This window comes from Oryx dammah, unplaced genomic scaffold, assembly GCF_014754425.2.
Source record: "Oryx dammah isolate SB20612 unplaced genomic scaffold, SCBI_Odam_1.1 HiC_scaffold_16, whole genome shotgun sequence".
In the NCBI taxonomy this organism is placed as follows: domain Eukaryota; kingdom Metazoa; phylum Chordata; class Mammalia; order Artiodactyla; family Bovidae; genus Oryx; species Oryx dammah.
In genome coordinates this window covers 14,278,600-14,294,350 of record NW_024070200.1, presented here as the reverse complement: position 1 = coordinate 14,294,350, position 15,751 = coordinate 14,278,600, and the positions used below count along the sequence as shown (strand labels likewise).

General features: G+C 48.1%; 1 protein-coding gene across 7 annotated transcripts in view; it reads right to left on the bottom strand.

Annotated features, from left to right (window-relative positions):
- Nucleotides 1-15,751, bottom strand: part of PPIP5K1 (diphosphoinositol pentakisphosphate kinase 1) — a 40,284-nt gene that overhangs the window by 10,895 nt on the left and 13,638 nt on the right. For 3 of the 7 annotated variants that reach the window (XM_040256664.1, XM_040256665.1, XM_040256671.1), the window contains 11 exons: nucleotides 14,779-14,920; nucleotides 14,367-14,590; nucleotides 13,928-14,055; nucleotides 13,604-13,718; nucleotides 13,325-13,432; nucleotides 12,592-12,708; nucleotides 12,272-12,436; nucleotides 9,342-9,432; nucleotides 6,394-6,519; nucleotides 2,228-2,419; nucleotides 630-767 (listed from right to left, as the gene is read on the bottom strand). In XM_040256664.1, coding sequence (XP_040112598.1) covers nucleotides 630-767; nucleotides 2,228-2,419; nucleotides 6,394-6,519; nucleotides 9,342-9,432; nucleotides 12,272-12,436; nucleotides 12,592-12,708; nucleotides 13,325-13,432; nucleotides 13,604-13,718; nucleotides 13,928-14,055; nucleotides 14,367-14,590; nucleotides 14,779-14,920 — 1,546 coding nt within the window. Of the gene's footprint in view, nucleotides 1-629; nucleotides 768-2,227; nucleotides 2,420-5,623; nucleotides 5,687-6,393; nucleotides 6,520-9,341; nucleotides 9,433-12,271; nucleotides 12,437-12,591; nucleotides 12,709-13,324; nucleotides 13,433-13,603; nucleotides 13,719-13,927; nucleotides 14,056-14,366; nucleotides 14,591-14,778; nucleotides 14,921-15,751 lie in introns of all 7 variants that reach the window. The other 4 variants (XM_040256667.1, XM_040256669.1, XM_040256666.1 and 1 more) reach the window with 4 other exon arrangements.

The window sequence follows — 15,751 nt, the reverse complement described above, 5'->3', positions numbered from 1 at the left end:
TTGGCAGGAGGATTCTTAACCACTGAACCACCAGAGAAGTTTGCATGGTTTAATTTTCACTTGCAGATCTCTGATCCCTATGGAGTTTATCCTGGTATATAACATGAAGTATGGATTCAGTTTTAATTTTTGTCAAATGACTATTCAATTGTCCCAATTCCATTCCTTAAATTCCATCTTTCCCCTAGTATTTTGAAATGCTAACTTCAACTATTTCTGGACTTACTATTTGTTTGCTTGGTCTCTGTCCATTCATGTACCAATACTACTCTGTTTTCACTATAGACGTTTTATAAAATGCTTTAAAATCTGGTAGGGCCAACATGCCTTCATTGCTCTTCTGTTCAAGATTTCCTTGGCTATTCTTATTTGTTTGTTTTATGAGTACTTCAAAGTCAGTTTGTCTGACTTTAGAAAAACAATAGTATTTTTGTTAAAATCACATTAAATTTATAAATTATCTTTGGAAGGAGTGATAGTTCTATGCTTTTGAGTTGACCTATGCAATTAAACATTTTTTTCAAGTCTACTTTTTCGGAGTGCCTATCTTTTTAACTTACCACTCAAGCTCTGGGGAGCATGGGAGTGAGGGCAGAGATAGTGGTTCAAGATAAGAGGATTCTCTATACCTGCAGACGCCTGTGCTTGGGCCTCAGTGTGGCGCTGGCAGACTCTACTCAAGAATTCACTCACTTGACGCAAGGAAAGGGCATTATGCAGTGTTTCCAGGGGGTAAATAGTAGGCACCATGGAGCACCCCTCAAATCCTGTTAGAAAAGAGATGGGCAAAGTCAGCGTTATTGCTGCTGGCTATACTCCAACTGGCCAAGGAAGCATGGAGAGTCCCTGAGAACCATCAGGAGTGTCTGTGGCTTTTGGAGTGTGGGATTTCCAAGATTCTCGGGAGAGGGAACTCTAGAGCCCTACACGAGTCTATTTCTGTCACCTCCAGATTTCCTAAAAATTTCCCAACTCTGGGTGAGTGAAATCACTTCTCACCCTGCCTATGGAAAGCCTGCAATGTCCCATGGAAAAATCAACACAATCCCAATAAGGTAAGCACCCATACTCTTCTTATACTTTTGGGGGTGGAGGGGGATGTGGATGGGGAATAGAACAAAGGTCCAGAGGGAAGGGGTGCAATTGTAGGTCTGAATAAGATGTAGGAAGTCATGGAGCTGGGAAGAAACGGCAGATTTCAGGGATCACATACTAGAGAACCAGATTAAGGAGAAGGGTTTGGAATCTGAGGAGGGGTTCATGCAGATTTCAGATGTGGGTAGAAAGGCTAGGATATTTGGAAGCTGGAGGGCATGCAATACACGTGAAGCTCAGCTCAGGAAAACCACATGCATGAACAGGTTGGGGGATGGAAGTTCTTTCTTGGTTATTTCCATCACATCAAAGCTTCTTTCCTCTGCTCTCACTGCAGACAGACCCAAGACTTGCTAGGATTTCTCTATTCCTTCAGGAAAATGAGGCAAACCCCCTAGAAAAAAGAATAAATACTGATTCCCTGCTCTGAACCCAACAATTCCAATGTAGATCTACATGGTAGGGTGAAGGGTAAACCAACTCTAATCTCAGGGCCGGCTGATGGGAAAAAATGTCCCCATTAGAGAATCAAGAAGCATACATCTCAACCACTTTTTCAGTCCCTCATCTTTCCTATGTTTCCTTTATAGCTCTTTAGAGGGACTAAGGGTAGGCAGGACAGCAACATTTACGCAAGACATAGCCTAGAGTCTGACAATGACTAAAACCTACATAACTCAAAAGGATTATACCTGACCATCTTCTAACCTTGGGCCCTTGGTCGATTCAAGGATGCAGCTGAGACCTCTGTGCCTCCATCAGTGGCAGGAGGGCAGGAGAGGTACAGTCCCCAGCTGCTCAGGGCAGCTAGAGAAACATCTGTATTTGAAGAAGGTGGTCACAGAGGTAAGAATAGATTCCAGGGCAAGAGACTGCTCCGGAACCGAATCGCACCGGGAATAGGAAACATTAGGAGGCAGTGAGGAAGGAGAGTGGGAACAGGATGAGCAGCCAGCACTCCAGCCACCAGGCAGCCTGGCCCCAACCCCATCCAAGCAACTAAATGCAAGTCGCATAACCTCAGGGCAGAGAGGAAACGGGGGGCAGGTGGGCGCTCCCGCCAGAAGTGCAAGAAGCAAAGCAGTCGGGCCCAGCCAGGGCAGTGCGGCAGCCCGCCTGGCGGCAGGGGTACCGTAGAGGCACTCGGGGTCATCCCGGCCTGAGCGCAGCCAGTTCCGGAAGAGGCGCAGGTGGTAGGAGCACTGGTGCAGGTGATGCGCCAGCGCGGCGTCCAGTGACACCGGCCGGCCCCCCGTGCAGTCGGAGGAGACACTGCGCAGCAGCCGGACCACAGGGTGCTGGTCATCCAGCAGCTCTGGAGGGGCTGGGGGCCACGGCAGGACGCACGGAGACAGAGAGAGAAGAGGGAGAGACAGTGAGCGGGGCGCTGGATGGCAAAGGCACTCCGGGGAGGCAGGGCCATTCAGCTCCAAGGTGAGCCAAGAGGGGGCAGAGGCACCAGAGCCACGGCCAGAGCCACGGGGCAGCCCTCATGGGGGGAAGAGCACTGGCATCATGCTAAGAGAAGTCTGGAAGAGGCAAGTCTCAAAGAACAGGCCAGTGAGACCCCCTCGCGCAGCAGCCCCGCCCCCGCATCTCCTTGTGCAGAGTTCCCTCAGTGCTTACAGACTGCAGTCACATCTTTCTGGACTGGGTGAGCTGGCCATTCTGTAGCTGGGAACTCCAGTGTCCCTGATCGCTCTTGGAAAAACCCTAGTTAGGGCTCGCTTCTCAGATGAATGTATTTGCAAGGTTGGGATAGAGATGAAAAGATTCAAAGTCACTGGGAGAAGAGGGTCAAGAATGGCATAGGTGATCGAGATAAAGCCTGAAGCTAAAAGGCTCCTAAAGACTCAGACCGGGTCCTCTGGGCCAGACTCTAAGCCAGCCACAGACAAGGCTGGTATTGGGCAGTTGACACAGATGAGCAGCAAACCAGGTGACCTTTGAAACAGCATGTAAAAAATGGAATCATGTGAAAATGCTGATACTGGTTAATCATCCTTCACTCTTGTTCAAATACACAGCCTTTAAAGAGGTACAGGGTCTTATAAACTGATGACAAGATGTAGAGAAAGTAGGATCAAGGATGCTGAGAATGACTGCTCACAACTCCCAGGCCAGGGGTGGGTTCCACAGGGTGACCCATGTGACTATGGTTCCCAAAGACCCTAGTTTGGATGTCAAGAGATTTCTGTATCCATGGTCACACAACTGTCTGGGTCCCTAGAAGAGAAAGAGCTGGGCAGATCTGGTGGGCACACTGACGCTCTGGATGAAGGAGAGACACAGTCTCTTTCCGACTATATTAGTTCACCTTGGTAAGTTCAGCGTGCAGTTTAGTAAGGGGCCATACTTCCATACTTGAGGCAGGCAGAGGATGTGACGGCAGCTTACCAGGAATACAGGCAGGGATGGGCAGAGGGATGTTCTCCTAACAAAGCAAGGAAGTAGCAGTGCCTGGCCTCCTTCTCAAAGCCAGGTCCAGTTTCTCCAGCTGCTATTTCAAAGCCACGTGTCATGGCAAAGAGATGGTAATGATGGGCACGAGGTTGGCACACTGTTGTGCACTAAGCTGCTGCAAGCCACTGCGGACAGAGCATCCACTCTGTAATTGCTGGGTCGATCCAGTCACATTTGGCCATGGGGTAGAGCCCTCATATTGTCTTCAGGGCCAAATTAAATCTAGATAATCGCCAGCAAGAGACATAAGAACTTCAAGTCTATTTCTCCTAGATCCCAGATTCTGGTTTCTCAGGCACTTTAGCCTTCAAGATCAAGTGCAAGAACAAAGGGCAGCAGAACCCTGAGGATGCATGCAGGGTATTGGAGGGGATCTTGAAATTACTCTCCTGCATGGTAATTGTCCAGGTCTTTCTTCCTCTCCTCCATGTGGTAGAATTAATTCTTTTCTTCAGTTGGTAAAGCTGCTAACCAAGGCTTCAGGAAACTAGAGATACATACAGAGGCTTAAGGATCTATTTGGGGAATTTGGATCTTTTCTCACAAATTACTTAGGAGAGTTATGATTTAGCTCTGAGGTCAGGAGCTCAAGTTCCTAGTACTATCTTCTGTATGCTCCCTAAGTAACAAGCCTCCAAGTCCAAATCCCAGGCTGTAGTGTTGGTGCATGAGGTTATATTCTGGAGATGACTGCGGCAAGAAGCCCAGAAGAGCTTGAGGCTAACCACACAGTCAGGCCACTCGGAATGGGAAGATCCTGTCACAGGCACAAATGGGAGCAGGGGATGGGGGTAGGGTGTAAACTGAAAATGTACAGACTAGTCAGACTAGGGAGACCCCAGCAGTGCTGAGTGGAGAGGTATGGCCTGAACTGGCTGAGATCCAGCAGCTGCCACTGGCTAAGGAGCAGGTGATCAGTACCTGGAGTTTCTTCTAGCCAGGAGGCCAGGCTAATTTCACCTCCCTCAGAGAGTCTTAGCTCTTGAACAGAAGAAAATCATATCAAACAAAATTGGATTTACCTTGAAGATAAGATACAACAGCAGAGAGAAACTAAGGATACAAAGGGTAAAACAAAGGGGAAGTCCTGGGCTCCTCACCATACCCTACAAATGAGACCACAGCCCTTCAGTCTGGGTTTACACAGATCTCTAAACTCTCCCACCTTAGAGTGGACAGACCCTGTTCTTCAGTATTCTTGAAATATGACTTACTCCTAAGCTCCCTCCAGAATCCCCAGTAGACATCTCTATTCTTTACCTCCCCTTCTATGAGGCCACAGTGCTACAGAGAGGCTGGGGCTACAATGGAAACCACGTGTAAACCCTCAAGGCACAATTATTTTTCCTGAACCTACCACCTCCTACTCCTCTCTTTCTCTCTTTTATCCCAAATCAATCTGGGCTCCTGTTTGGTAGGCCCAGGCCCTAGGTTAGTAGTAACATAAAGCAGACGTCAGGAGCACAAGAGCCACACAAAATACACACAATGGCAGGAGACAGGAATACAGAGATGGAACACAATATGCTCAAGACTAATGCCCTTTATGAGTAGGCTTGGAACTAGGAACCACAGCATTGTTCCACAAGCAAATTAGTCATCCACTCCAACAAAAGAACTGGTGAAAAAAATAGGAAGGTCAAAATTATATAAGCGGAGGAGTTGGAGGAAAAAAGAGAAAAGAAATGGGGATGATACAGGAACTACTACTCTCTTCCTAAGGGAAACCAGCATCATGTTTGTACAAAGCCTGGCAGTCACGTGATGGGAAAGGAAGAGGCGTAACTCGTTTTGGTGACAATGCTGAAAAAAAGAGACACAGTGGTGATGAAGGTCACCACAGAAATAAGACCTCGAGTTGCCCCAGGGATCGGGCAGCCAGGCTGTGGCTGAGGCTAAGGCCTGTCACAACAAGGGATGTACCCCAGAAGGGACAATTAGTGAGTGGTTCATTCAGAGACAGCAGGGTGTGAAGGCAGAGGGAAGTCAGTGTCAGAACTCAGAGGTTAAGTGTCTGGTGGTGACATGGTGAGGAGGAATGACGTTGAGTCAGAAGCAAACGTACCGTTAGTCGGATGCTTTGCAAACGACACAGAAAATCGTTTTACGGCCGGGACAAACAAGAGCTCTGGGGAGAAAAGACATCACGGGGATTATACCCACCGCGGTCCCCGCCCTCTGCTCTGGGATTTGTTCACAGCATACTCGTTCCTTACTGTTAGTAACAACCTGCTCCCACCCCCACCCTGTAGGTCCCTGTCTACTGTATTTCAATCTTTTCCTTTGGATAATCTCCTCTCGGGAATCCGTGTGTCATCTCTACCACAATAAGGCCCCACAAACAGCCCTAACCTCACCACCACATCCTCTTTTTGGTCATTCAGAAATAAAAACCTTTGCAGAAACTCTCATCCCTTCCCCCGATCTCTTCCCAGATTGTTTTTCCTGCCTTGGCTGAACAACTTCCCCATCCCTGACCTCCTAGATTTTCAAGGTACCACTGCATTCTTCCTGACCATGGGTTGCCCTTTTTGGTCCTTACCCCTACAGGCCAGAATCCAGGAAAGAATACAAAGGCGGAGTAAACTGATGCAGCAGGGCTGTATGTGGGAGATTATGAAGGGATAAGCATAACTAAGTAGTATTCGTATGGCAAGAGGGAATGCGAATGGTGGGGTGGTAGGGGTCCTGGTTCTTTCTCCCCTCCGTAACTGATGCAGGAAACTTGTTATAAGGCCAGTGTTAGTGCCATTTAAGCATGAATTGCTCTTGAGCTGCGTCTTTGCTGGCGGACGCATGAAGAAAAGTGTTGCCCCCCCAAACCCACCCACATACCATCTCGGTGCTTCAGACTGGCTGGTGGTAGCTTTTTGCCTTGGCTGCGGGCGTAGTCCTGAAGATTCGGGGCGCTGGAGGAGCCACCCAGCACTGTGGTGCTGAACAGCCCCGTGCACTGTGAGCCTGCAAGGCCGGGAGTGTGTTAGTAGCCACGCAAAGCTGCAATTACCGCACAGAAGTACACACGACTTCACGTGACAACATCAGGACACACATACACATAATCATTCAGAACCACCACCCAGAGGCCGCCTCACACAACCTCAGACAGCTATCATTACGGCCCACAGCCACTCTGGGCAAGCAGTGAGGAGTCTCCCGAAAGTCTGCTTGGCGGATACAGGAGGCCACTACGAATACAGGGTTAGTCATATTAGGGGAGTCAAAGAGCTACTCAGAGGGATAAACTGGGCTCTCTAGGTGGCTCCCAGGAATGTTTGAAGAATAGGTGGTTTCCTCTTGCTCTCCCTAGACATAATTCAGTGCTCCTTATGCTCAAAATAGGGTTAGAAGAACCCAGAGATCGAGTCCCTTATATGTGTGAAAGAACTTTGATTGGAACTAGAGACCAAGTTTCGAGTAGTCAACTCAAATACCAAGTTCTCATAAGTTCCAATTCCCCCTGTTTTTCATCCAACATTCCCTCGCTTCTGTTCTCCTTTAGGCTTTTTACCTTTCCCAAGAAAGTATGAGACTCACTAAATTTTTAAAGCTGGCATGGATTTAAAGATTGTCCAGTTCAACCTCTTGATTTTAGAGATGAAGAAACTGAGATTCAAAAAGGATGTCATTTGCTCAAGGTCATACAGTTTGTTCAGAGCTAAGCTGGACTAGAATCCAGGTCTCCTAATTCTTAGGATCAACTGTGTTGTTAGAAAGGAAATAATGATTTTTTTCACTGGGAAGAAATAGAGCATTGTTTCTGAAGTGAAAATAGACACAGATTGAAAGGCATGTGAGGGCTCAGGTGATTTATGTAGGACATGCCTACTAACCGCTGAGCACCCTACTCAGGAAAACCTGATGAGTAGAAAAACAGCAAAAATCACATGTTTTTTCTGCTCTTGAAAGTTTGTTGTCTTGTAAGTCCTATGCTCAATGCCAGATGCTCACAATGTAAGTTCAAAGAAAGTGAAGAGACCTCTTGCCAATAAGAGTAAATAAAACTGGAAAAATCCCTGAAGCAAGTAAATCAAGTGAGTCATGTCTCAAATCAAGAGTAGGGTTGGGCCCCTCCATGGTCCCCTCTCCTACCTACTACAGCCCACAAAGAGACAATGGGCAGGAGGAAACAAGATTAACATCGCAGTTTGTGGGATCTTCTCCTCCACTTCTAGATCCATCTTAGCCAAGACCCTGGGTTTGGTGTGGGAACTTGACATTCATATGGGAAATGGACAGAGGGAGAGGGGGTCAGTTTCCTTTGAGCCCATAGAGAAGGGATTTGCTCTCAGGGGCCCTAACACTTCAGGATCATCACAGATATCAATAAGTTCAGATGGCTAATAACTTCCACCCTGGAACCGAGCACCATTCCTGTATGTGTCATCTCCTACATTCATGTGCCAACCACCTCCAGGATAGAGCTCAAGAGAGAGACAAGGATTGCCAAATGTCTGCTTTTCTTCAGAGAAGCTGAAACTGGCTGGCTCTAGCCCAGACCACCCCCAGGCTTTGTTCTACATTCACTTCCTCCACTGGGGGATTTTTCTGGTGTAGTCCTGCCAGTGCTGTACTGCTCAATGTTGGACCGTCTCAGCCGGTAGTCTTTACCTTACCACCACCATCTGTCCACCACACTCAGATCTCTGCCTTGTTCTTGACAGCAGTGCCCCTTAACTGGGCCAGACATACTCATCCTCTTTCCCAGCCTACCTGAAACCCAGTCTTTTCTGGGACTTCTGGGGAAAAGAATTTCATAGCACAGATCTAGACACTAGTCATTTATTTTTCATGCACCAGAAGACAATCTACTCCTATATAATTAGCCTGGAAAGTTCCCCCAAACCCTTCTTCTCCTTGCTGGTCCAAATGCTGGCCATTTGGGGGCCAGGAAATTAGGTGCCAAAGAGAAAAGTAACAGAAAAATGAAAGCAGCATAATGGGACAAGATAGAAAAAAACAGAGTCTAGACCCCACAACATGTGTCTAACTGCCAGGTCTGGGTACTGGCTCATGGGCACTGTCCAAAGATAGCCCCTCCCAAGGACCACTCCCCACTCCCGAAGAATACAATACCCTCTTAGGCTTGCTCCTTCCTGTAGTCTGTGTTCTTAGGAAAGGTTGAATGATGTTCTCCACCCCTCTCCAGGAATCAAAAAAATCAAGAGACATTCCCTCAAAGTCCTGAGAGAAGCCTCTGCCACTACACCAGTCTCAGATTTGTCCCTCAATTTTCAGGAAGGAAGGAAAAAAAATTACAGGATTAGGAGAGGATGAAGGGGAGGGCGTGGAGGTAGGAGGGGCCAGAGCAGGGATGTAATAAACACAGCTCTCAAAGGAAGACACAGCAAGTTTTCCAAATGAGGAACATGACCCTGTGGAGGTGGGGGTTGGGGGAGGGGGCTCACAAGTACATCTGTTTACAGCTTTGTCTCTGAGGACTCTGAACCGTCACCGTCTCTATGGACCCTTCATGTCTGGGCTAGACTGAAGGGACAGATAAGGAATAAGAAGTGAAGCCAGAAAAAATACCCTCAGTCAAAGAAATGGGGGTTGGTGTAGAAAACCAAAATACAAACACCATCCTGGAATGGAGACAATCATCTGGGGTCAAAGTTCACATCTGAGTATGGCTTCTCCCACTACATCCTCCCCAGCCCCATCCAACAACTCCACCAACTAGATGACCCCAACCCCCATGACTACGGTTTCCCACAATAAAACTCTAAACAACACACAGACACCCCTTCCCAACAATGGTCAGAGATGCTGGAAAGCCATACCTAGGCCGCTCTGCTTCATCTCTGTCAGTGGCCGTGAAGATGAAAAGAGTCGGTACCCACCAGGCCTTGAGGAGGAAGTCTCAGAAAGCACCTGGGGAAAGAAGACTCTGTATGACCACTGAGACGCTTCAGTGGAGAAGTCTAAAACCCAGGTCCTGAATTCCTGCCCCTGTGAAACCAAGCAATGTCATACAGTTTAAGAACCAGAGTACTTTTATGGGAAAGAAGAATACAAAGTCTAAGAATGCATTTTACAGAGGAAACTGCCCAGGGAACCCTTCTATATTACAAAGTACTTCTGTTTCCAAGATGCCTGTCCCTGCAGCCCTCCAATCCCAAATCTGAGAAATCATTAGTCAACCATTCTCAGCTCTCAGCAGAGCACGGTTCCTTCATCTTTATATCCCTCCGCAGAACTCAGAAAGCCAATCACAATAGCTCAGCCACAGTAAGAAGTAAAGCCCGGCCATGCCCACTTCTTTCCACAGGACAGTAGGGGTTACAGCAACCATACTTAGTTTCTTTCTTTAAAAAAAAAAAAATTACTTATTTGGTTTCACTGCGTCTTAGTTGCATCGTGCTAGGTCTTCAATCTTCACTGCAGCATGTGGGATCCACTTCTGTGACCAGGGATTGAACTCTAGCCCCCCGCACTCGGAGCATGGAGTCTTAGCCACTGGACCATCAGAAGCCCCCATACTTAGTTTCTTATCTGAACCAGAAGCCCTCCCCTCCACTCCTAGAGACATGAAATGAATTTCCAAAAAGCCTACAAGGGCTCAGTCACACAACCCCCAACACACACCCTCCTCAGCAGCGTTCTGAGTCCCTAAGTCCCAGAAGGCAAAGACAAAGGCAATCAAGGAAGACGAGGTACATCGGGACACCTGTGTGCAGGGGGCCAGGTGCAAGGTGGACACAGCCCGGGACTGTAGGCTGATGGTGCAGGAAGCCCAGGGGAGGTCCCCTGACCTCTGGTGGTGCCCTCCCCTCAAGGGGATTAGGTCCAGGCTCCCAGGCACTGAATGTTCATGACCTGCAATCAGGCCGGGTGGAAACCCGGTCATGGCTCCTCACACCCCAGGCTCTCCAAAGCCCTAATGCCCACTGGGCAGAGGCAGTTGTAGGGCAGGAGAGGATGATCACCTAGGGCATGGCTGCAAAGGTCACAGGTTTCTAAATTCTAAACCAGTCCAAACACATAAGAAAAGAAGGGATGGATGCGAAGTCAAGTGGGCCTTAGGAAGCATTACAAAAAACAAAAAAAAAAAACAAAAAAAAAAAAAAAGAAGGGATGGAGAGAAGGGTCATAGTTGATAAGAATAAGACTACTGATGCCTATATTTATAAAACAAGGAGAGGAACTATTAATATGAAAAGGCTGCGTGAACAAGCAGCAGAGAAGATTTTCTTGCAAAGCTGAGGAGCATATCTTGGGCAACCATCAGCCTGCAGAGCCATGGTACAAGCAGTACCAGTAACTGAGAGATAGAAATCTGATGACAAGAGGAAGCTTCCTGTAAGCCTGAAAGAAAGAAATCAATTTCATCAAGTTGGGAAGATAATACACTGGGAGCTCTGCTTTGCCTATGTCTCTTGACTGCTTAAATCAGAAGAAAAGGGGGTCCAGCACAACAGTGCCAGAGAGGCTGATGTGAATGGAGAAGACATTGGATATGGAGGAGAAGTCTATTACTGGACAATTACATGTCATTCTGTCCACGTGGTCTACCCACATGAGTAGGCAGAGTTCTAATGTACTGTAGATAGTAAGTTAACTTATATGTTAAGGAGTGAATGATACATACCCCATCTAAAGAAACTCTGAGTATTCATGACTTCAAATCCACCTTAACGTAATCAGGAAGAAAAAGATGAGTCTAGAACAGAGGCTGTAGTCTGTCTTCTCCAAAATCTGAACCATGAACCATTGGCTGAACCTACGTAAGCTAATCATAGATTCTTCTGACATACTTCAAAATGGAAAGGCCAGTTCCTCTAAGACAGAGAACTGGTACCAAACCAAGTGAACAGATTCATCTGTTAAAGCAGGACCCACACCAATCATGGTTCTGAGACAGGGCTAAATCATGGGGTCAAAGAGTGTCAATGAGCCAAAGAAGGAAAGGATCTCTCCAGGAAGAAAAGACCAGAATTCTGGTCTTTACCCCAGGATAAAATGTAAGATTTACAAAAATCCTTTCCTCTAGGCTAGAACCAGGGCTAGACACAAATGCCAAGCACAGCAGAACACAGGCCCAGGTTGATAAACCTCATCCGAACAAACGGGAGACAGACAGACCTTCAGGTTTGATTCCCTTTCTGGAATGAGAGTATAGATAACTCTAAAGGGGTTAAATGAAAGTGCCATTTTTAGTAAAGTGATATTTACTACCATTAGAGCCATAATATTTACCCAAGACAACAAGAAGATGGAGAGGGCATGGCCTTTAACCAACTGTATTGTCCTCATTGCCAACTGTTTACTGAGCATCTATATGATGAGTATTACTTGTATTCATATATTACAGATGAAAAAAATTGAGGCTTGGAGAAGCTGCCTGTCCAAGGTCACACAGCATCTATCAAACGAGATTTTAGCCCAGAGTTCATGCTGTTTCTATTACATTCTCTTCATTTTCTTTTAAAGAACTGCCTTTTCAAATGTATCCAGAGTCCTCCTCCTCAATCTTATCTCTTGAAGCCCTTGTCTCTCAGATGGTCCTCACCAGCATCTCAGAAGGAGCCTCCAGCTTAAAGGAGCTTTATGGGGAGACCAGCTGTGAAAGTGACATTATGGGTTACATATACATCAGGGGCAGAAGGACTCTGCTTAAGGTCCCGAGAATTCCACTGAAGGGATTCAGAGATTCACAGATATTGTCCTATGAGCATTTCTACCACTTCCTTCTCCCAGGCCCCTCCATTACCTCCATGGAGCCGGCTTTGCGGTTACGAATGAGGGGTGATCTCTTTGGAAGGCCAGGGCCCTCAGAGGGCAGGGGCGAGGTCTGCAATGCTCGGTCTGGCTCATCTGATGCCTTCCCAGGACACAGGTCCTCCACGCTGCCTTGGTCTGCTTTCCTCTCCTCATTCTACCCAACAGCAGGCACAGAAGGGAGAGGTGTCAATGGCCTCCAGTCTCCTACTCCAGTCTCTCCAATCCTTTCAACTTCCCTGTATTGTTTCTGAGTTTCCCACCACTTGGTTCCTAAATCCTCCCCTCCCAAATCCCAGCTCTCTGACCCACCTCAGAAGAGGCTGGACGGAATCCACAGCCAGTGGGGGCACTGCCTTCTTCCTCGACGCCTTTCACTCCGGGGCTGAAGTGCAATTCCACGTGGAACCGCTCCTCCGACAAGGGATCCTACGGGGCATCACCAGAGGAAGGGGAAGTTGGCGAAGCTGAGTATGGTGGTGGAAGACCAGGCAGGGATGATGGAGAAACTCAAGCCCTCCTCCCAGGGAGGGCTGAGGTTTCAGCGTCTCACCCGCCTCTACAGTAACAGCTCCCCACAGTCTAGTCTCATGGGATCCTCATGTCCTCACGTGACTTTCCAACTTCCAGTTCTACAATGGAAGCAGAATGGGGAATCCCCCACAACCATCTCCTGCAGGAATTCAGCTTTGCTACAGTACACACAGCAGCACATTTAAGAGTATCTTTGGGGAGCCAGATGAAGAAGGTATATGTGTAACAGTGTTTGAGAGGAGAAACACTATTTTTCTCATTGTAACACCGTTCAAATTCCATGCCCTCCCTAATGTCAGAGCTCTGTTCTCTGGTATCTCTCTGACTCAGCATCAACCCAGATCAGGTCTTTCATTCTAGGGGGAACCTCCTGGACACGCTCTGCATGCTGCACTTAGATACCACACGTAACTGGATTCCACAGATTCTAAGGATAAGAAAGTTTTTCCCTAAAAGGGGTTCGAGGAGAGAGAAGGGGCCCTCTCCTCGTCCTGCCCTTTTAGCTCCTCACCTGGGTGTTGTCCTCATAGAGCATGATGACAATCTGGGTCATGTAGTTGAGCTCTGAGATGGCACTGAGATAAGCCAAAGCTCGCTGCCACTGTGTATCCTTGGTTTCCTGCCAAATGCAAGAAGAGGTGGGCCAGTGCCCAAGGACGAGGGCGTCAGCAAATAGGCAGGGAGACATGGAGACTAGAGGAAGCTTGCAGTGAAAAGAATAACAAGGAGGAGAGTAAAAGAACGCTGGGACAGGAAGCTCATGGGCTGAGGGAAGAAGGAAGATCCTTACATCCAGAAGTCCCCCATAGCGGAAGACACTCAGTAGGGAGTGCACATGGCTTTCACTGGTAAAGTAGAGACGGGTTCGAACATGGCGGCCTGGAGAGAGCACCCCTCGGGAGTACCTGAGACAACAGCTGGGTCACTCACGCTGTCAGCCCATTGTCTTCCCGGCCCACCACAAACTCCCTCCTCCCGCCTCAAAGCCTCTCTCCTTTCCATCCCAGAACCCCCTTCCATTCTTGGTTCCCCAAGCAGTCCCGGCCTGGGTTCCCCCAGAGTTCCCTGACACACCCCCTCCCTCCATCCAGCACGCCGCCCAGCCCTCCCTCACAGGGGATGCAGCTTGTTGACAGACTCATCCTCGTGGGTTCTCTGCAGGTCAAGCAGTATCTTCCGCAACAGTGGGAGACAGAAGCCCACAGCAATTTCCAGTTTCTCCTCCCGGCTGATCCCGTATTCCTAGGGGCCACAGGCCAGGAATAAGCACCTTGACAAATCTCTTTTTTTTCTCGCCTCATACTCCCAGGCCCAAGGTCATGCTTGTGTTCACCTCGGATCTTGGGTTTCTTCCCAGTTCACCACATTCTTCCTCCCTAGGTTTCTCCCTAGTTAGCCTCTTCAGCTTCCTCAGAGCCAGGATTGTAGCAACTCAACTAATTCCTTCTCTAGCTTCCTTCCCCTGGTTCCCATAGCATGCTTCACTTCTGCCTTTTCTCTCCTTCCTGCCCAGTGCCCCTGGCCCCAGACTCGATCCCTTCCATGAGACACACCTGGGGAATGACTACATCGGCCAACGCCTTAGAGAGACGGAGCAGCTCTGCCGTGCCTTGAAGTCCCAGACTCCCATTGTGCTGTACATCATACTTGACACAGTCGTAGATGTCAGGGATCTTACTGATGTCATAGCGCCCACTCTTCTGCCGGAAGTCACGCTCCAGCTTGCTCCAACGCTGCAGCATCAGCTCTAGTGTCTCGCTGTGGTAGAGCTGCAGGTCTGGAAGGCAGACAGACAGTCAGAGAGAACCAGAGGCTTTACCTCTAACCGAAGGCCCTGGCACATCTGAAGCAGAGCCAGAGAGATGAGGATGACCTGTCTCAGACACGTAGGAGAGGGCATGCAGTGGCCTGAGAACCCATCCACACCCAAAACCCTGAAAAGAAGACAGTAGTGTTCGAACCCACCTACAGACTTGGGGTCCTGCATCCGTTCCCGGATCTGGTGAGTGAGGTTTTCAATCAGGTCAAATACCTGATCACAGACCTTCACAGGATTCTGGATAACAGCCATGGAGCTGAGGAGGGAAGTGCTTCCAGTGGGAGCCAACTGTGGAGAACGGAGAGATGGAGAGCAAGACAGACTCAGTGCCAACTGCCCAGGCTCCTGCGTGCTCATCACGGAGACTGTCAGCAAACCAGCTCTGTCTGTCGGCTCGCTCCCACAAGCATTCTCAGGCTTCTGGGAACACTAGCAGTTCCAATGAGGGGACTGGCCTAGCACACAGCTACCTGAGAATGGGTCATCTTAAAAGTTTTGAAGTCCAGAGGAAATAAAATAGATCTAGGTCTTCTTGGGGGTTCTAAAATACTCAGAGAAAATGCTGGGGAATAAAGATTCAACCCAAATCCCCACAGAATGTTTTCATGAGGGGATAATAGAAATGACATTATGTTATTCCTCTAAACAAGATGCTACCTTGAACCTAGAGCAGAGATGCCGCCTCAGAACTAAGTCCAACTCAAGCATGTAGGATGGTCCCAGTCAGTGAAGAACGGGGTCGGAGAGAGGAGACCACAGGTAGAATGCACTCATTCTACCTTGCTCCTCACAGGTTCCATTCTTGCTGGCCAAGGGTAGCAAGGGAAAAAGGAAAAGATGCCCTAGCATTTTTTGACTTGACATTGAGCAATGACTTGGAAAAGAAGGTAGTAAGGTCCTGGCCCTTTCTCGAGGCCTGCTCAGAGAAGAACACAGAAAATGCTGTTCTCTAGAATAGACCCTAAGCATCTGGGCAACTTTAAGAAAGACCCTAAGCAAGACCAGTTGAGCCTAGAATGGTGAGTGAGAAGATAAAAATGGTTTTTGTCTTAAGTTACTGAGTTTGGGGTGGTTTTTAATACAGCAATAGACAAATTGAAAAATTATTTTATTGAAAAT